A 21,814-nucleotide genomic window follows, 5' to 3' on the forward strand; every position below is an offset into this window, starting at 1 on the left:
GCAGTACATTTTGTGCATGCTGCAAAAAAGCTGCAGTCCCTTATTGCTGGATGAACAAAGAAGCGGAAGAAAAATGACACTGACTGAATGCTTACTCATACTGAACAAACACCTCATAAATGTATCCATTTAGTACTTGCTAGAGGGCCAAGGTGATCTAACCTTTCCTGTTGCTGGATGATGTTGTTCATTGGTTCCCACATCAGTTTCAGCTGTGTCATTCCCTTGGACGGGAAGCAGGGAGGGTATATCTCAGGAAGTCACAACAAGGCCTGCTTGATCTTTCTCCACCTTATGGCCCCTTCTATTGTTGGCAGTTTCTCCTCAACCTCTTGACACCATGGTTGAGGTGGGAAACCTTGCAAACAAACTCACACCCATCAAACAAATATTGCAACAAAGCACAATTTACTGCATTAATAGAGTAACTTCTGTCACTTTTGGCGAAATGAGTTTGTCAGGTGCCAAGGCCCTACCATATGAATTTTATCAGTGTGCTGCCTTTGTTTTTGAAACAAATTATTTTTGTATAGAAATTAGTATAGGATTATTGGAGCAGATGTTAACATATAGACGCTCATTATGCATTACATGAAGAATCCACTGGAGCCTGTGAACCTGAAAAAATAATTCTGCATTAGACTGTAGAAATAAGTAGCTCAGCCATCTCTGGGGTACATACTTGAACTTTTATTTCACTTGGAATGTCAAAACTCATTGGTACAAACTCATAATTTCCTGCAAAACTATGATTTCTTATTGCATCTTAGGCTTGATATGACCCAGGGACTTGGAGCTGTATGACCTCCATGAGACATTCTTTATCTCTTCTTTAAACTATCCACACTACAGTTAATCTTCTATACCAAGAGTAATGCAATTCTTTCATTCATAAGTCCACCATATATAATGGCTTCTCCATGGATTATGGTGCACCTCATTTCTGCAATGTGACATATTTACACAAACGATTGTAATGAATGTCTTCCACTCACTTCTAGGGAATAAAATGGATCTTTAATCAGGACTGAGTGACTGTTTTCTGCATTTTAAATTTCCTCTGTGGAATTTACCCTTGCCGCATAATACGACTGTGTGATGCAGGTGGGAAATCTAACCTTGGGTTTCTGCCACACAAGCAAACAGCAAGGAGGTCCATGAAACCAGCATGAAGTAAGTGGCCATCAATGTTTACCTTTCCTCCCACCCTTCTTGCAGTGATGAGACTTACTTCCTCTCTGGCACCTCCTCCTCACAGCATGCCTGAAACCAGGAACTCACCGTGTGGAGAATTGAGGGTGCTGTGGTGTGCTTATACATGTCCACTCCAAATTTTATGATAGATCCACTCCATGTTTATGCAGTCAGCTAGGTTTTCAGAGAGAGTGTGAGCTAGGGGCACATGGATGAGGAAGACAGTATAAGAAATAGCATGAATGAACAGCATGCACAATATACCGGAGCTGGGGCCTTCTTTAAAATGTTTCCTGCAAGCTTCATTCACTTCAAGCAGGAACCTTTAACCAAGGTACAGACTGCCAAGTGTCGATTGTTCGTTTTGATTTTGAGGTGGGTCTATGCTTGAAAATAAATCCAATGTAGAGATAGGTTGGCAATTCATTTCCAACCTCCCACTCCTGGCATTTTCCTGATGCTTTACATTCGTTGCTACAGCACCCCAGTCTTCCACGTAAGGAAGGGTGGGGCATAACCAAAGGGTACGGAGGAACTGTGCTTGACGTGACATTTTGCTGTCAGCACTATCGATTCAAGAGAGACCTTATTATGGAGATCAGTATCATAAAATTTGATGGCTAATATTTTGAATGATGTAACACCTATAAGTTCATGTCTGGAAAATTAAAGAAGCCTTTTGAAAAATGATCTCCCATTCTTAACTCATTCTTTCCCAGTCCTTTCAAGCCCTGATCTCAGCTCAGAGGATGAGGATCATAAGGCTGGGAATTAGCTGCTGGGTCGGCTGGCCAGTTTTATCCCCCAGAACTTATCAGTAGAAGTGACCCTCCCCGCCCACTACCCCCCCCCCCCCCGCGTTATGGCTGGAGGCAGGGAGTTGCGTTGCCAGGAAACGATCTGCATCGCAATTTTCTGTAACTGGAAGCCATGTCATCTGTGCATGTGTCAAGAAATGCAAGTTCAAAAAAAAATGTTTATTTATTTCAACAACACACACAAAATGCTGGAGGAACTCAGCGGGTCAGACGTTTATTTCCCTCCACAGATGCTGCCTGACCTGCTGAGTTCCTCCAGCATTTTGTGTGTGTTGCTCCAGATTCCAGCATCTGCAGAATCTCTTATGTCTGTGTTTATTTATTTGCTTTTTTCACATAAAAAGTGACAAAGAGATAATTTTTGTTCTGTATCCCAGATTTTCTGGTCATGATTTGTGAATTCCGTTGGGGTGAATTCCCGTTACCCAAGCAGCCATAACACAGGGATCACCTGTATTTGGCAGACAATCTGCTCCCACTACCCCTCAAGGAATCTATAGGAAAGCTGAATAAAAATAATTGCCTTGCTCTTCCCTGATCGCTGTGTTGACTCTCGCGAGATCATGGTAGTGTAGGGCAGGCACGGTAGTGTAGCGGTTAGCTTAATGCTATTACAGCGTTAGCGACCTGGGTTCAATTCCGGCCGCTGTCTGTAAGGAGTCTGTACATTCTGCCCGTGACTGCGTGGGTTTCCTCCGGGTGCTCCGGTTTCCTCCCACATTCCAAAGACGTACAGGTTAGGAAGTTGTGGGCATGCTATGTTAGCATCGGAAGCATGGCGACACTTGTGGGCTGCCCCCAGAACACTACGCAAAAAGATGTATTCCACTGTGTGTTTCAATGTACATGTGACTAATAAAGTCATCTTATCTTATCTTTATAGTCAGTCCCACCAAAGGTTCCCATTGCTGGAGTAAAGACTGCACCTAATCCTCCCTTGATTTGTCTTAGCAAATGAATAAAATGGTTGGAATTCAGAAATGAGTTGAGCGTTACACCCAAAACAAGTGATACTTAGCAGATCTGCACCGCTGTATCCAGCATCGTAAATGCTGAAGGCACCCGCCCTGCTTTGATTAAAAAAGAGAATGTGCCAGTTGTCAACTCTTGAAGGAAAGAGGCAATAAAGAAAATATGTCACTTTTCTTGTGATGACTTTGCATGCTTATGACACAGGGCAATATGCAAATTCTCTCAGAAATAGGTTCTCCTTTGAAGATGGCAATGTCCCTCTAATTATTTTTAACTTCATATAACCAAGGAATGTTACCCTATGTTGAAAGAACCTCTGTGTCAACATTTGGAAACTGACTAAAATTTGTCCTTAAACGAGGGCCCATATGTTACTACCCCTTGAGAGTACTCACATGGGATGATCCAGGGGTCTCCACTCCACATAGTGGTAATCTTGCTGGACATTCTTTAACCACTCCCGCAGCACAGCTGTTGTGTTGTCAATGTTGTGATCTGTAGCGGCCCTAAGGTAAGGCAAAATCATGGCAGGTTAATCAGAGTCGAACTTGCGGTCAATAAGTTAGCAAACACAATGGTTTTTAATTTGAATGAGAAAGAATGTTGCTTTCCTGTCAGGGCTCAACAAAATATTCACGTCAAGTCAAGTCTATTGTCGTGTGCACAAGTACGATGAGGTACAGGCACATTGAAAAACTTGCTTGCAGCAGCATCACAGGAACCACAGTCACATAGGTGGTAATGCGATTGGTAGTGTTCAGAAAAGAGAAATGATTTGAAATATCACCTTGATTAATAGTATCAGTAACCTATTTTTAACAATATTTCAAGTCTCTAGTTTTAAATCTTCCCCATGTGAAATGCTTTGCCTTGGTATTGTTGTGCCAGAGGAACTGGATGGATGAGAAATATTGGCGGTCCTTTGAATTGTTCCCTCATCCCATCAATAAAAGAATTCCTGTGTTTGCCACTGAGCTTTAGGGTAAGATGCAGAAATAGGACCAAGTTGGATAGTATTTTCAAAGAGCTTGCACACAGAATATAGAATGATTCTACCTGAGTGATTCTTAACTCATTCTCAGCCAAAGGTGGTGAACTGCTCCAGTCCTGCCGGAGAACGTGCTCCAATGGTGCTGTTGGATAATTACTCACTTACCAAAACACTGAAGAAGGCCATTTGGCCCATCAAGTCAATACCAGCTCCTGAGCGAGCACTCCCATGGGTCCCTTTCCCCCATTTCTCATTTCTCTGTGGTCTTGCAATCTATTTTTTCTCACATGCTCAGCTGATTCTCCTTTGATACTTTTAGACACTTACCTACACCATGAGGTAATGTCCAGCACCAATTAACATACCAGCACATCTTTAGGATTTGGGAGGAAACTCCAGCACCCAGGGGAAACTCACGTGGTCACAGGAAGAATGTGCAAACTCCACACGGACAGTACCAGAGGTTGGGATTGAAGCTCGGTCACTGCAGAACCCAGCCACTATAACTGCTGTACCACTATGCTGCCCAAAGGAATTTCCACGATTTTAATCAAAAGGAAATGAAGGAACAGTGACATATATTTCTGTGGCAGGATGATATACAAATTGTAGGCAAGTGGTGGTGTCCCACATTCCCTCAACTCTTATTTTTTTTTATTTCTCTGTATGTGTGTTTTGGAAGTGCTGAAAAAGTCCAGAACATGCATCTTGTACATGGTACACATTGCAGTCATGGTAGGCCACTGTGTGGCACAGTGATACAGCTAGTAGAGTCACTGCCTCAGAGCTTCAGAGAAGGTTCAATCCTGACCTCGGGCACTGTCTGTGTGGAGTTTGCATGTTCTCTCTGAGACCGTTTAAGTTTCCTCCAGGTGCTCTGCTTCCCACCCACATCCCAAAAATGTGTGGGTTGCTAGGTTAATTGGCCACTGTAAATTATCCCTAATGTGTAGGTGAGTGTAGAATCTGGGGTGGGTTGATGGGAATGTGAGGAGAATAAAATGTGTGAGGGTACGATGATTGCAAATGGGTGGTTGATGGTTGGTGCAGATTCTGTGGGCCGAAGGGCCTGTTTCTATGTTGTATCTTTCTGTGACCCTGTGACTCCACCTTGGAAGGAGTGATACTTAGGGTACCGATAAGCTGTTCCAGCACCATTGTCCAATCCTAAGGTTACTAGAGCTTCATTCTCATTCAGCAGATGAGACACACTCTACCAACAAGAATGGTGACAGCATGGAATGAGGCCATTTGACCCATTGAGTCCTTACCAGCTCACTGTAGGAATAACTCAGTTAGTCCCACTTTCCCACCCTCTTTCCATGGCCTTGAAAACTTTTTCCTTTCTAATACATTTCAGGCTCCCTTTGAAAGCAACAATTGCCTCCTCCACTAATCATGACAACGCATTCCAGACGCTTGTCCCATCACTTTTGATTCTTTAGCCTCCTTGCAGATCATGCTGCTGCTGCACTGCTCCAGAGGCTCAGGTTTGATCCTGACCTTGGGTACTCTCTGTCTGGAGTTTGCACATTCTTTCTGCGGGATCCTCCTAGGAGCACCAATTTCCTCCCACAATCCAAAGACGTGCAGATTGGTAGGTTAGTTGGCCATTGGAAATGACCTCTAGTGCAGGTGGATAGTAGAAGAATCAAGGAGAGAGGATAGGTTGCAGGGCAATGGCAGAATGGGATTGATGGGACTTCTCTGAGAGTCAGCAGAGACTCAGTAGACTGAATGGTTTCCTTCTTTGTCATAAGAAAATATGAAATTTCACTGCCTCTTCTTGTGTCATCTGAAAATTTGGAAAATGTATGTCCAAGGTCACAGGACTACCCCTTGGGGAAACTTATTGTACACTTCTCTCAAGTTGAAAAACAACTACACTACCACTCTTTGTTTCTTATAACAGCCGATGTTCTGTCCATGTTTCTATATGGGATTTGCCTACTCAACTCATCAAAATGTAATTTAAATTTGGTATATTGTTACTGACTCTTATTGTCAATGTAAGTCATTGGGGGATGGGGAAAGGGAAGGAGCAAGGAGGATGAGGGAGAGGTGATAAGTGAAGTGATGGCAAATGGTGGGACACATGAAAGATCATGATTGCAATGAGAGGTAGTTAAGGTAAGAGATAAGATATCTTTATTAGTCACATGTACATCGAAACACACAGTGAAATGCATCTTTTGCATAGAATGTTCTGGGGGCAGCCCGCAAGTGTCCCCACGCTTCCGGCACCAACATAGCATGCCCACAGCTTCCTAACCCATATATCTTTGGAATGTGGGAGGAAACCGGAGCACCTGGAGGAAAACCACGCAGACATGGGGAGAACGTACAAACTCCTTACAGACAGTAGCCAGAATTGAACCTGGGTCGCTGGCACTGTAATAGCGTTATGCTAACCACTACACAACCATGTCATAGATAGAAATGGGCCCTTTGGTACATCGAGTCTGTGCCAACCATAAACCACCCATTTACACTAATCCAACAATAATCCCATTTTTTAATCTCCCCACATTTCCCTCCAATCCCCTCAGATTCTACCACTCATCTACACTCATTAGTAACCCTAACCCACCAACCTACATGTCTTTGGGATGTGAGAGGAAACCAGAATACATGGAGGAAATCCATGTGGTCACATGGAGAACATTTAAGTTCCACACAGATAGCACCTGAGGTCAGGTTTGAACGTAGGTCTCTGGCACTGCAAGGCAGTGGCTCTACCAGCTGTGTCACTACAGGTAGTTCAAGGCAGCAGAACCACGTATTATGTTTGTGAGTTCCAGGGGATACTCCTGCCCTTTAGGAACCCACGAAAATAATGGAAGCCTTTTCCCTGGAGTCTCTCTTCTTTCTTTTACTCCTGAAACTGCTTGAAACCTGATGTGTCTACCTAAAATGGTGTCTAGAATCCTACTTACATCATAGGATTCTTCTTTACATATTAAGAGTGGCCAAAAATGGAACTGGTTACATTGCCAGCATTGGTAAGGGCCACTCAAAATTAACCAAAACAACTTCAGCACAGCTAGTGTAACAAAAAGAAATAATCTCGAGTACTGTAATAGCACTGGCCAGAGAAGCTTGTACAAAATAAAACCTGTTGTAAATGTATTAATTCTGAATGAAGCTCATAATTCATTAAACCTGTTGAAGCTTCAGTCCTTTTGATATCCAGCAGAGTAGCAATATGCTCAAAAATACGTAATGACTTATAAATGGGGATTGGTCAACATGTTGGCTCAGATCTGATGTTGAGAATAGTGTTCACAAGTGTTGATTGGAGAGCACCTCCCAAGGCCTGCACTTGTGCAGTTAAAGCAACACATCTGGAGTTCACACTTGAGTTGCTAAAGAAGCACATCTGGAACCTATGCCTATGCCTATGCTGTTAAACAACTACATATGGAAATTTTCTTTCCTCCTTCATTTTTTTTCTGTAAATGTAATTTGCCCGAAGACTTGATATGAAAATCCTTGCCAGGGTGAGGAGGTGGTTCAATAGTTAGTTAGTACCAGGAAGTGGCGTGGCACATCTTAATTATTGCCAACAACCCTGCCTGGTGAACATTTAACTTCACAAGTTATGGAGTAGATATAAGTCAGGCTGTGTAAGGACGCAGATTTTCTCTGCTGCAGGGCATTAGTGAACCAGATGGGGTTTTACAGTAACCTGGTAGATTTTTCAAGTTTCAGATTTATTTAATTACTTGAAATTAAATACCCAGCTGCCACAGTGGGAGCTAGTCATGAGTCCAGATCAATGGTCCAGAACTCTGTCTGTTGGGTAGAATTGAATTAGTGTTGAGGATTAATTTTTTTACTTGATTCGGTATGTCACCGAAGACTCTTACAAATTTTTTATAGATGTACGGTGGAGAGCATTCTGACTGGTTTCATCACAGCCTGATATGGAGGTTCCAACGCACAGGATCACAAGAGGCTGCAGAGGATTGCAGATTTAGTATGCTCCATCAGTGGCGCAACCCTCCCCACCATCGAGGACATCTTCCAGAGGCAGTACCTCAAGAAGATGGCATCCATCACTAAGGACCCTCACCATCTGGAACATACCCTCTTCTCATTGCTACCATTAGAGAGGAGGTACAGGAGCCTGAAGACCCACACTCAACGATTCAGAAACAGCTTTTTCCCCTCCGCCATCAGGTTTTTGAATGGTCCATGAACACTACCTCATTATTCCTTCCTTTTGCTATATTTATTTATTTTTGTACTTTATTGTAATTTTATATCTTTGCACTGTACTGCTGCTGCAAAACAACAGATTTCACGTCATATAAGTCAGAGATATTAAATCAGGTTCTTATTCTGTCTGTTTTATCTCCTTGTTTTGATCCCCTCTTTCTTTTCAAATGTTTAATTTTGCTTTCTGGACCTAATTTATGACCAGTTCATAATTGCAGCAGCTTGCATGTTAAAAGGGGAAAGTTATGTTGGGTTCGGGTGGGAGGGATGTCAGGGCAGTCAAGGTTTGTAACTGGTTTAATTCCACAGCATATGCATCTTCTGATAGGTTCTCTGCCCAGATGTCGGCCTGATTGACAGGCTTGTCTTCCTCTCAGGTGAGTTGGATTCCTGAGAACCTCACAGATCTGATTCTCTGCCTGAGGTTCTGATTCGAGGAATAGTGGAAGTGGTCCAATCCCTGATCTGGAATGAAGATGGGGGAGGGGGAAGGGGTGGTGTCTGCTTTGTTGCTTGGGATGGGGAGCACTCTTGGGCCACCGGCAGTGATGTGAACGTGTTTATCTGCTCCTTGAAGCTTCCTAACCTCCCTTTAGTGGCCAAGTGTTCCATTGTCCTCGGGAACTGTTAGGGATTATTCTGAAGCTATGAAATTATGGATAGCAGATATTAATTCAAATAAGAACCAGTCTTCAGTTCTTCATGTAAATTGCAAGCAGTAATCAGGTTGAAGTTGAAAGGACAGCTTTGCAAACAAACAGCACTGTCTAGAGAGCACAGGCTGCTGGCCTGTGAAGTGACCATGAGATGTTCTCCTCTGCATCAGCCAAATATAAAACAATGGGGTTATGTTAATTGGCCCACATCAAACAAGGCATCTCCAACTAAGTTATTTGCACCCTTCTTCCAGAGATTAAGGAGGGCTGGGAGACCAGACTGAATTTTGTCACTTAGCATATCAAACATGGTCATGGCATATTTGCTCCATCAACAACTGGGCTATTTTTGTACTCAAGAGAGTCAGCCCTCACAGCATTATTGTTGGGTGTCTGGTTCTCTGTCCTCAGTAGCTTTGAGACCTTCCATGTGAATTAGTTTGTCCCAACAAAGGTGTTTGAACCTTCAGAGGTGTCTTATCAGTTACAACTGATAAGTGCTCCCACTGTAAATATGTACTTCAATGGAACCATTTGTCAGACACAAAATATTGAAGTAAATTATTTTATTGTAGTTATTGAAATTGTATTGAATCACCTGCTGTTACCTTTGATCTTAAGGGTATAAAAATGTGATGTACTTTGAGTTTGGGAGACTCTGCTGTGAGGGTCGCCAGGAAAATGTCTGCTTGCCATGATGAATAAAGACTTTCATATCCATCAGTGTCTCCGGTGACTTAGTCACGGTCACAACAGGAACCATGAAGACATTGAGCTGGAGCAACCAACCTCGTTATAATGGATATATTGCTAACCCAGTCCTTACTAAACCTAGAAGTGGGTGATTTGGAGATGAGAAGGAGGTGGTGGAAGGGGTTAGTTTTACATTTGATCTGGTCCCAATCCACCCATTTCTGGGTGTGAAAATCCAGTCACATGTTTCTTGCTGAGGATTTTTTAATCTGATTGGCTGAAGAGCCACTCAGTAGCTTTACTAATTACATAAGCCATACATTCCCTCTGGAGATCCCCTGTAGAGGAACACTGCCAAATCAGACTGGTCGTGACAGCATCTCCACTCAAAAGTCATCAATAAACCTATGGGTAGCTGCACCACAGACGAGAGAACATTGAGCGCTGCTCTTTATCTGCTGGTCACAAAGTCAAGGACATCAGCCATTGAGCTTGGTAAACCTGAAACATTAACTAACTCAATCAGGTTGCAGCTTTTCAAAATGTTCAACAGGAATCACGCAAGGAGAAAGTAAACTTCAAGAGCTGGGAACCACAATAGTAATTGGTAGAAATGCAAACTTCAAGTCTAAAGGTCTCTCATCAGTCTCTCTTATCAACTTTTCTTTCCCTTTCCTCTCAGGATTCATATGGAGATACCTTCCACTGATCACCTACTTTGTCAATGACAGGGGATCGAGACTCCATCCTGTGTGCACCGTATGATTCAGTTCCACACCAGACACCAGGGAACAGTAGCATAGAGACTATGTTACGAGAGTGGCATCTAGAGTTCAGGCCCATTGATCCTGAGATGGAACCAGCTGCCAAAGCACTTAAATAAACTTGGTACTTAAAAAATCTACCAGAGCATAATATAACCCCTCCGGCTCACTAAAGCCCTACAGAGGAGGAAATCTGCCACCTGATCTGACCGTTGACCCACCAATGTGGTTGACTCTTACTTGCTGCCTCAGTCCAAGTTGCTTACAGATGGACAATAAATGCTAGCAACATCCATATCCCATCAACAAATAAATCTTGACACAAGAAATTCTGCAGATGCTGGAATCTGGAGCAACACACACAAGATGCTGGTTGAACTCAGCAGGTCAGGCAGCATCTATGGAGAGAAATAAACAGTTGACGTTTCAGGTCAAGATCCTTCATCAGGACCAGAAAGGATGAGGATAGAAGCCAGAATAAGAAGGTTGGGGGAGGGGGAGGAGCACATGCAGGTAGGTTATAGGTGAGTTCAGGTGAGAAGGGGAAGGTAGGAGGGTGGGGGGGGGGGAAGATGTAAGAAGAAGATGATAGGTAGAAGAGGCAAAGGGCTGAAGGAGAAGGAATCTGGTCAGATAGGGCAGTGGTCCATGGAATAGGAATAAAGGGAAGGAGGTGGGGAATAGATAGGCAGGTCATGAGGGCGGGGGAGGGGGAAAGAGAAGGGGGAGGGGGCCACAGGAATGAAGGAAGACAAAGGAGGGGAAAAAAAGGGGAGAAGAGGGGAGGGGTTAACCAGAAGTTAGAGAAATTGGCGTTGAGGCCATCAGGTTGGAGACTACCAAGGTGGAATAGGAGGTGTTGTTTCTCCAACCTACGTCTGCCCTCAGCGTGGTTGGAGGCCATGTATAGACATGGTCGGTATGGGAGTGGGATGTGGAATTGAAGTGGGTGGCCACCAGGAGATCCAAATAAATCTTTATCCACTGAAGAAGTCATATGCCTTATGAGCTGAGTATGTCAATTGCAAAATTCCATTGAAACAAAATTGGCCTGATCACAAGGACAAATCACAGCTACTGATATTCTTTTAATTCCGTGCAAGATTTTGGGCTCTCTTTTCCACTGTAGCTCAATTATCTAATTCCAAATGAGTGCATACTACACAGGAATCCTAGGCATTCCCCAACATGCTAAGTTATATGTCACTTCATTCCTTTAACTAGCTGAGCTTTAAAGCATCTTTACAGAATTGAAGAACAGAGCTCATCTTTCTATCCATTCTCTGATCTGAAAACTGATTTACAACTGCACACTTAGCTCCATTCTTAACACTTCCCTGTGAAGGAGGTGGTGGGATTTTTTTGAGAAAAGTTTAGAATTTCACCCTATTTCTCAAGGTGCAATTAACCCGGCATTATAATGGAGAATTTCTGGCTTACAGTCCACGAATATATGAGATAAATAAACTGCTACCACTCAGCACTATGATGTGAATCCACACCAGACATCTTGTAGTCAGCGAGGCTTCAGTGCAGAGAGAGAATAGTAGTGACATTTCTGAGCATTTGCAGTGCCTCTAATCAACACATTAAGACCTTTAAAAATAATTACAAGGTAAATCACTGGAGCAAAGCTGAAGTTGTTTGCACTTCTCAAAACATGCATTATTATATGCATTATTATTTATACTTTCATAACAGTTTCTTAAGAAGATTATGGTTCAAGGCAGCACTGAAACTAATCAAAGTTAAAGATTACTGGAGACAAAGTACCATCACCCTATAATAATTGTGCCACGAAATTCACAGCAGAATAAAATCTGAGTTACAGTCTAGCTCTGGAACACAAATGCGATAGAATTCAGAGTGCGACATATTGAAAAGATTGGATTAACAACTATACTCACACTCTTTAACAATTGACAGGGTGTCCAACATAAAGCTGTCGAGTTTGGTCCCTGGAATTCATGGTTGCCTATCTGACATATTAAGGGCAGGCACGGTAGTGTAGCGGTTAGCATAATGCTTTACAGTGCCAGCGACCTGGGTTCAATTCTGGCTGCTGTCTGTAAGGAGTTTGTACATTCTCCCCGTGACTGTGTGGGTTTCCTCCGGGTGCTCCGGTTTCCTCCCACATTCCAAAAAAGACATACAGGTTAGGAAGTTGTGAGCATGCTATGTTGGCGCCGGAAGCGTGGCGACACTTGAGGGCTGCCCCCAGAACACTCTACGCAAAAGATGTATTTCACTTTGCATTTCGATGTACATGTGACTAATAAAGATCTTATCTTTTTCTCTTTCCATTTGCTGTCTTTTTCTTTTTCTTGTTTTCATATTTATTAAATGTCCAATGCATGGCCAATATTTCTTTTAAACTTTTTGATGGCTATGAAGATAATTCTGACTAATACTTAAAATGACTTTGTTTAATCAGAGACATTGCTTTGGAAAGACTGTGGAATTCCATCCATATGAGCAATCTGCATTAGCACACATTGCTTATGCTGAGCCCACTCTGGATACATAACTCTTCCTCTGCTGATGAATTTTTTTAATTCATTTATTCATTTTTCAGGATCTGGACTTCTCAGGCAAGGCCAGCATTTTATTGCCCATCCCTAATTCCCCTTAAACTGAGTGGCTTGCTAGACCATTTCAGAGGGTATCTAAGAGACATCCACATGGGACAAGGCTACAGTTATAACTTGCATAGGCAGATTTCCTCCCTGGAAGGGCTTTAGTGAACCACATGGGTTTTATGACAGTGCAGCAAGTTGGCGGTCATCATTACTAGTGACACTTTGTTTAAGTTCCGAGTTATTAATTGAATGCCATGGTGGGATTTGAACTCATCTTTTTTCAGCTAATTCTGTACCTTAAGTGCTGATTAATGCCAGATAGCAGATTCAATGCAAATCTGCTGGAAGCCTCATCTTTGTTACCACAGATTATCACAATGGTTTCAACTAACTGTGAACTAAATTGTCACCATCAACAAGTTATCATGAGCAAGGTTTGGATGACTATACAATGGTTCATGAGTTTACATGTTTAAATTTCTTAATTGGTTTTTGACAACCATTGGGCAATGAGCATCTCTTCCATAAATTTCGGACTTCTCCTTAGGTGGTTAACTTTTTAAGTTAGGTGCCTGTTGAACATCTACTATAGTCAGCAGAGAAATCAAAATCTTAACTGACAAGCCCATAATGAGAAGCAAAGGTTGGTTGGTGCCAGTGAGTTATTACAATTTTTCACAGTATAAAGCAGATGGATTATTTTGCCTTTTAATCTCTGGTCTTAATGTTGTTTGTTGAAAATATTATGTGGCATGTGATTTTAATTAGCCGAACTGTTCATGTGGGTTATTATATCATTTAGACCACGCACTTCAATCAGGCTGCATGCTGTCCAACATTCTTTGATGTTGTGTGTGGAATTTTCCTTAACCTTTTTTTTTATTTGTCTAAAGCACTGCTGAGCTTTAAAATGAGAGCTTTAGTCACTTTCTTCCCAACACCTGCAGCAACCCCTTTTGATGCACGGTAGTGTAGCGGTTAGCGTAACGCTATTACAGCGCCAGCGACCAGGGTTCAATTCCGGCCGCTGCCTGTAAGGAGTTTGTACGTTCTCCCCGTGTCTGTGTGGGTTTCCTCCGGGTGCTCCGGTTTCCTCCCACATTCCAAAGACGTATGGGTTAGGAAGTTGTGGGCACGCTATGTTGGCGCTGGAAGCGTGGCAACACTTGCGGGCTGCCCCCAGATCATTCTGCGCAAAGATGCATTTCACTGTGTGTTTCGATGTACATGAGACTAATAAAGATCTTATCTTATCATTGCTTATCTCAGCAGACGTGACCTTGAAAACTGAAGGACCATCCCAAATGGGTCACCAGCAAAAGTGAAGTGACACCCATTCCACCCATTGCTCATCTATAAACATATAAATGTACAAATTAGGAGCAGGAGTAGGCCACCTGGGCCCTCGAGCAGGCTCCGCCGTTCAATAAGACCATGGCTGGTCTGATTGTAACCTTAACTCCACATTCCTGTCTCTCCCTTAGGAAGAAAGGTCTGTAAGTAGGGAACATAGATTTACATTAGGTGGTAGAAAGATTAGAGGAGAACAGAAAAGAATTATTTCCTTCAATGAGAGGGTGGTGGGGATGTCTGGAGCTCATTACCTCATGTTAAATACTGGAGGGCATGGGTTTACGGTGAGAGGGGAAAGTTTAAAGGAGATTTGCGAGGCAGGTTTATTTTACACAGAGAGTGGTAGGTGCCTGGAATGCCGGGGGTAGTGATGAAAGCAGATAATGACAGCAATGTTTAAGGGGCATTTAGGCAGTCATATAAACAGGCAGTGGATTGGAGGGATATGGACCATGTGCAAGCAAATGGGATTAGTTTAAATTGGATTCATGGTCAGCACATATATCATGGGCTGAAGGGCCTGCTCCCATGCTGTACTGTTCTATGTTCTAAAAGGTGGTGAAGGGAGACCCCCTCAAACATTTTAAAAGTATCTGGATGAACACTTGAAGAGACCAAGAGCTGGGAAATGGGATTAACCTAAAGTCCATTTTGGCTGACGTGTACACAATGGGCCGAATGTCCTCCATGCCATATATTTCTATGATACTATGCTGAGCAATACTTCCTCACAGCTTGTGTTCCCACGTACCTTCATCAATCCTTTCCAGTGGTGATATCAGTGAATATTCCAGTAACACTAGACCCTCGTAAATTAAGAAGCTGGCTGGTTCTTCACGACAGATGACCCAATGTGAGTGCAAACTTTTTCAGTCTTCTCTCATAGTGCTTCCCAAGACCCAGAAAAGATATTACATTGTACTATCCTGAACAGTAAGATTCACTTATCGTTTCCATAACAGCTATTAGCTAAAAGCAACAGTCCCTGAGGATGACATTTTTGTGTCTTCTTAATTCTGACCCCTGGCAAGTAGAATTTCACCTGAACAACTCTGTCAATTAGCCCTGCTGAGCTCAAATAAAGCTCAACTTAATCCAAAGTGAATAATCATTGAACTGTGAAAATCAGCTTCCATTGTCTGTGTTAAGGACTGCTTCAGACACCTTACCACATCTTAACCTGTTCTAAATTTAAGTACTGGAGATCTAAGTTGAATATTGCACAAAGCAGCAAACATTGCATATTCCTACAGCAAAACTGGAAGCCAGTAGGATTTTTTGCACCATTCAAATAACTACCCATTGCAAATGGATTCTTCAACAAGTCAGGCATTCATTTTGCATGTTGGGGAAAGTATCCTAACTTGATTGCTTAAGGAAATATGTTAAGCCTTGAATGAGTTCTCCAGTAATTACAGATCCTTATTGCATGAGGTTTACTAAAAACGGTGGGGACAGTAATGTGACATCTTTAACCTGCTAGATGGGGTCAGCAAAATGCATCCCTGTTCCTCAACTCCCAGTTTTGGGAGGCTGCTCACAGATTGCTCACTTTGGATTGAGCTGAGACTTGCTTCAGCTCAGCTATGGCAGTTTAGGCGAAATTCCACTTAATGGCAGTCAGAATTAAAAAGGAACAAAATATTGGAACAAAAATTAAAAAGGAACAAAAAAAATCACTGATCAAACATAGTGGCTACAATACAAATAGTGCACCAATTGGTTTAAATAATTGGATTTCATAAGCACAATGTAGATATTGAATAGTGAGCCTTGGAGTTTGGTGCAAAGTCATTGTAAAAGCGGAATTTTTTGAAAACTCTTGTTTCCCTTCAGCAGTGGTTATCATAAAAACCCTATTATTTTGCACTCTGAAACGAAAAACACACTGGTGTGACTTCCTGTGAGGCTTGAAAATACTTTTAAAAACATTGACATAAATATGCAATCTGTAAACCTTGACTGGCGTGAGCTTAAATCTTTCTTTATAGGAATACAATGACATTATTTTCCATTTAAACAAAAGTAAGAAGTACTGCAGATGTTGGAAATATAAAGTTCAAACAAATCATGCTGGAAATACTCAACATTTGTGGAGAGAGAAACAGTTAACATTGTAGATCAATGTCCCAATGGGTCTCTCCACATTTCTCACTCCCCACAAACACTGAATGTTCTCAGCATTTACTGAATCTATTTATATTCAAATTGTATTTGCATTTATTTCTGTGCCTGGGGCACTACTGAACAATGCTGTGACTGTAACAAAGCATGTCACTCTTGGCCAGTTGCCAGTTCTCATTACATTCTGCAGGGGTTCATTCCACTGCAGCAACTAATGGTGGTTCCACTTTACCAGTAAGACACTGGGGTAGCATTTATACTGCTGGGAGAAGCCTGCTGATACTTCCACTAGCAGAGGGCAACTTAAGGTACAAACATTTTAAAGCGCATTGAGGCAGTTAGTACCAATGGCACAGCCAAAAGCAACAAAGAAATCACTTTCAGAATAGTTGCATGAGATAAAAAATGGTTAATTTTTCAGTTAGGTTTTAAGGAGAGTAGCATTTAAATAGATGCTTGGAACTTCCTGCACTCACTTCAAAAATCTTTTTATTTGTACAACAGTTGTAAGAAAATTGGGTAGGGGCAAACTAATAACTGTGACATCATAACACCGATGCCCAGTTTGGATTTGTTGGGACTACTCATTTCCAGACCACATCACAGCCTTGACGCAAATATGGAGCTGAATTCCAGAGACGAGGAGTGAGTGACTACCTGTGATATTAAGGCACCATTTGACCGTATGGCATCAAGTCACATCAGTAGAACTGAAGTCAATGGGCATCAAGGGGAAAACACTCCAGTGGTCAGAGTCATATTTTGGACAGAGGAAGTTGGCTGTGGTTGTCAGAGGTCAATGATTCCAGCCCCAGGATATCTCTGTAGGAGTTCCTCAGGGCAGAGTCTGAGGTCCAACCATCTTCATTTGCTTCATGCATGATGAAAAACACTATGATAGTGGAGGAACTCAGCAGGCAGGCAGCATCCGTGGAGAAAAGCAGGCAGTCAACGTTTCAGGTCAGAATCTTTCTTCAGGGCTGAAGATAGGAAAAGGGGAAGCCCAATATATAGGAGGGAAAAGCAGAGCAGTGATAGGTGGACAAAAGTGGGGAGGTGGGGTGAGCACAAGGTGGTGATAGGTAGATGTGGCACAAGGTAGTATTGGTAGATGCTCCACAGATGCTGCCTGGCCTGCTAAGTTCTTCCAGTATCATGGTGTTTTTCATCTAGATTCCAGCATCTGCAGTCCTTTGTTTCTCTAGTATTACTGCTTCGTTAATGATGTTCCTTCCATCATAAGGTCAGAAGTGAAAGTTCGCTGATGATTGCACAATGTTTAATTCCATTCAATATGTTCAACAAAGGGAACTAGTCCACACAGAAAGACCTAGACAACATTCAGGCATGGTCTGATAAGTGACAAGTAACATTCATGCCATTGTAGTTGTAGGCAATGACCACCTCCAACAAGAGAGAATCGAATGACCTAACCATGACATTCCATGGCATTACCATCATTGAGTCTCCACCATCCATATCTAGGGGGTGACCATTGACAAGAAACTTAATTAAACCAGCCACATAAACCCTGTGGCTACAAGGGCAGATCAGAAGTTGAGTATCCAGTATCGGATGTCTCACCTTCTGACACCCCAAAGCACTTCTACCATCTGCAAGGCATAAGTCAGGAGCAGATGAAATACTCTCCACTTGCATGGATGAGTGCAGCACCAACAACTATTAGGAAGGTGGACATCAACGAGGAAAAAACAGCCAATTGATTGGTATCCCATCAATCACCCTAAACATTCAGCACCATCCCCACACCCCCCCACGGACCCATAGTGTGTACCATCTATAAAATGTATTGAAGTTACTCACCCAGGCGACTCAACACCTTTCAAACATCCAAACACTACCAAAAAGGACAAGGGCAGCAGGCACATGGAAACACCAACTCTAAATGGTTCCCCTCCAAATTGCAAACTATCCTCACTTGGAAATATAACACCATTCCTTCATCATTGTTGTGAATAAATCTTGAAACTCCCTCCCCAGTCTGGGAGTACCCTCACCAGAAGGATTGCAGCAGTTAAAGAAGGTGGCTCAAGGCCTCTTTTTCTAAATACATTTGGAGGATTAAATACTAGCTTCGCTAGAAATGCCCAGATATTAAAAAAAAAGAATAAAAAAACATGAAATGGAACTGGACACACAAGAGATTGCAGATGGTGAAATCTGGAGCAATAAACAATCTGCTGGAGGAACTCAGCAAACGAGCGGCATCTGTTGGGGGAAAGGGAGTTGTCGACGTTTTGGGTCGAAACCCTGCAGCAGGACTGAGAGTGGGGAGGGGAGATGTCCAGTCTGAGAGAGGAGAAGGGGAGTGGCAAGACAGGAGCCCAAGGTGATTGGTGGACTGAGGAGGGGTGCGAGATGACGGGCAGGTTGTGTCAGGTAGAGGAGGGGAGAGGGGTGGAGTTGGGAGACAGTGGCAGGTGGATGATAGATGGAGGCAAAAAGATAAAAAATAGAGAGGCAGATGGAGCGGGGGTGGGGCAAGGGGAAGGGTGAAGATTGGAGACATCTGCTGGAGGGTGATAAGCAGGAACACAAAAGGCTACCAGTGCTGGAATAAGTAAAGGTGTTGATAGTTGGAGAAGAGGTGAATAGCAGATGGAACCAGAACCAGATAGGGGAGGAGGCAGGGGGTGGGGAAGGGGTTGGTGGGGGGGGGGGGGGGGGGGCGGTTGCCTGTGGATGAACTGTGTGTGCGGTGGATGGATGGAACCAGAAGGGGGAGGAGGATAAAGATGCAGGGTTTTGACCCAACATGTCAATAATTCCTTTCCGCGCACAGATGCTGCTTGTCCTGCTGAGTTCCTCTAGCAGATTGTTTGTTGCATGAAATGGAACTGGCCTTGCATATTTATAACCAATATTGAAATGAGAAGGAACGGAGGTTAACTTGTCATTCCCCGACACTGTTTGGATCATGAAAACCGGGTACTTTATAACAAAGGGTGTTGTTAACAGTAGAACTTCAGTGCTCCAGACATCAATATTGGCTCACCAAAGTAAAAGTGGCTCAGCTCAGTATTTGCAATTATATCTGTGATAATAAAGAGTACATTGTTCTGGAAAGTATTGGTTGCTTTGGGGAAAAAAAATCAATCTGATGCACTTAAGATATCTTTATTAGTCACATGTACATCGAAACACACAGTGAAATGAATCTTTTTGCATAGAATGTTCTGGGGGCAGCCCACAAGTGTCGCCACGCTTCCGGCGCCAACGTAGCCTGCCCACGGCTCCTACACGTCTTTGGAACATGGGAGGAAACTGGAGCAGCCAGAGGAAACCCACGCAGACACAGGGAGAACGTACAAACTCCTTACAGAGAGTGGCCGGAATTGAACCAGGGTTCCTGGCGCTGTAATAGCGTTATACTAACTGCTATGCTACCGTGCTGCCCATTTTGTTATCCAGATAATAAAATCATTTAATTTGAAAGGGAGTCCATATGAAATTTTAACTGTTTTTCTCTCTGTGGATGCTGCGTGATTGGAAACCTGCACGGGTTTCGTCCGGGTGCTCCGGTTTCCTCCCACATTCCAAAGACATACGGGTTAGGAAGTTGTGGTCATGCTATGTTGGCACCAGAAGCGTGGCAACACTTGTGGGCTGCCCCCAGAACACTCTACGCAAAAGATGCATTGCACTGTGTGTTTCGATGTACATGTGACTAATAAAGATATCTTATCTTACCTTATAATATTCTGGCTAGTTGTATATTCAGGGAGCCATCCCTCTAAACTGTAACAAAAGAGGTATACTTTGGGTGTCTAGAGTTTGTGCTCAGAAGCTTTTGGACCAGCCACCATGACTGAACATTCAAAGGAGTTCTGCTAGTTGGGATGTGCTACCATTGTAAATTCTGCAAAGTTACCTGTCCAAATTCAAAATGTTAAAGTTAAGTAGGTGATTATAGCTACTGAAACTGTAGTTAATCGTTTATTGTTATCTTTGTGTTTAAAAGGTATAAAACATTGTGTCAGGAGAGGTGAGCTAGATCATCTCCAGAAGATTTGCTGTTTTGAATAACAACTTTAATATCTCCCAGTTACAAATTCCGTGTGGCTCAATTTAATCAGTCACAACAGTCTCCAATTCATTGGCTAACTGTATAAATCATAGGTTGAGATAATACAAATCTTTGGATGATGCTGCAGCTCACCAACTTTCACACTGTACTATTCATTGGCTCAATGCGGTGCAACTCATTTGGTGATGCAGGGCAATGTATTGGCTGATACAGTGTTACTCATTGACTAACACAAAACACGACATTGGCTGAAAAGTGGTAATTCATCGGCTGACACAGTGAAATTTATTAGCTGATGCACAAATATTAACTTACAAACACAGTGCAGCTCACTGACTGATGCATTGCAATTCATTGGCTGATGCAGTGGACTTCATTAACTATTGCAATGATACCCAATCACAGATTCAGTGCAACTCATTGGCTGACCAGGAGACATTTATTGGCTGACATGGTGCAATTCAGTGGTTGATGATGTGGTTACAATATTCAACACAGTCCAGATGGTTGGGACCCCACCAGAATATTCATGAGATTAGTAAAATGTCAAAATTAGACCACAGCAATTATTCACCTGATGGGGTTGACAGCCTGGCTGGTTACAAAAAATGGCAGCAGATGAGACAAATTATTACCACTACAGTTTAGATTAATTATGGTAGTAATTCACCACAAGAAAGTGAGCAAAACCAACCATATGGAATAATAACAGGTTTTAAACACCACTGTATTTTCCAGTGGCTGCAGGCATCCAGCCTCCAGAAAATCACACAGCAGTGATTAACAACTCCAATCAAAATTGTTCCTTTCTGAACTCGGGTTATTTTCTAAATTCTTTTGCTTGTCTGTTAATATCTTTACTGGGTTGCATACATCAAGCAAATGTTTGCACAAATCATGTTATCAGTTAGAAACCACTTGAGGCTAGATGTTACTGTCCAGCAGCAAGATGAAGGAATCAGAGTCAGGCCAGGGATTCTATTGAGCAAGGGCACACATGAGACACAAGCAAACCTGGAAAGCCATTGGCTGCAACTCTTACAATCTTCCAGACTTTAGGAATCAGGGGGAAATGTTTCAATTAGCTAAATCTCCCTCAGAAATTGGCATTATAAGTTAACAAGTTGACAGTTTTCAGTGCACAGATGGTAGCCATTTCTATAAAATGTTTTTTTTGACAAATTACATCTTTAATCTCAGCTCCTGAGACTACTAATAAACAGAAAAGTTTGGTTTAACAGAGTTTGAAGTTGATAAGTGCAGATGAGGAGTTGAGACTTGCGCCTCAATCCTGCTGCACTTGTTTTTTCAGTTGACCCTAAAGCAATGTTGAGCAGTGACCACACTGACGGCAAATGATAGTTCCAATGGCGCAGTCAATGGCCAGTGGGAACCAATTCA

The 21,814-nt window shown here is 42.6% G+C and overlaps 1 protein-coding gene across 1 annotated transcript in view; it reads right to left on the minus strand.

Annotated features, from left to right (window-relative positions):
- The window catches only part of LOC127568168 (procollagen galactosyltransferase 2-like), a 143,670-nt gene that overhangs the window by 45,896 nt on the left and 75,960 nt on the right, over positions 1 to 21,814 (minus strand). The window contains 1 exon segment of the mRNA XM_052011598.1: positions 3,380 to 3,490. Within this exon segment, the coding sequence (XP_051867558.1) occupies positions 3,380 to 3,490 (111 nt within the window).

The sequence above is a fragment of the Pristis pectinata genome, chromosome 3 (genome assembly GCF_009764475.1).
Source record: "Pristis pectinata isolate sPriPec2 chromosome 3, sPriPec2.1.pri, whole genome shotgun sequence".
NCBI lineage: Eukaryota > Metazoa > Chordata > Chondrichthyes > Rhinopristiformes > Pristidae > Pristis > Pristis pectinata.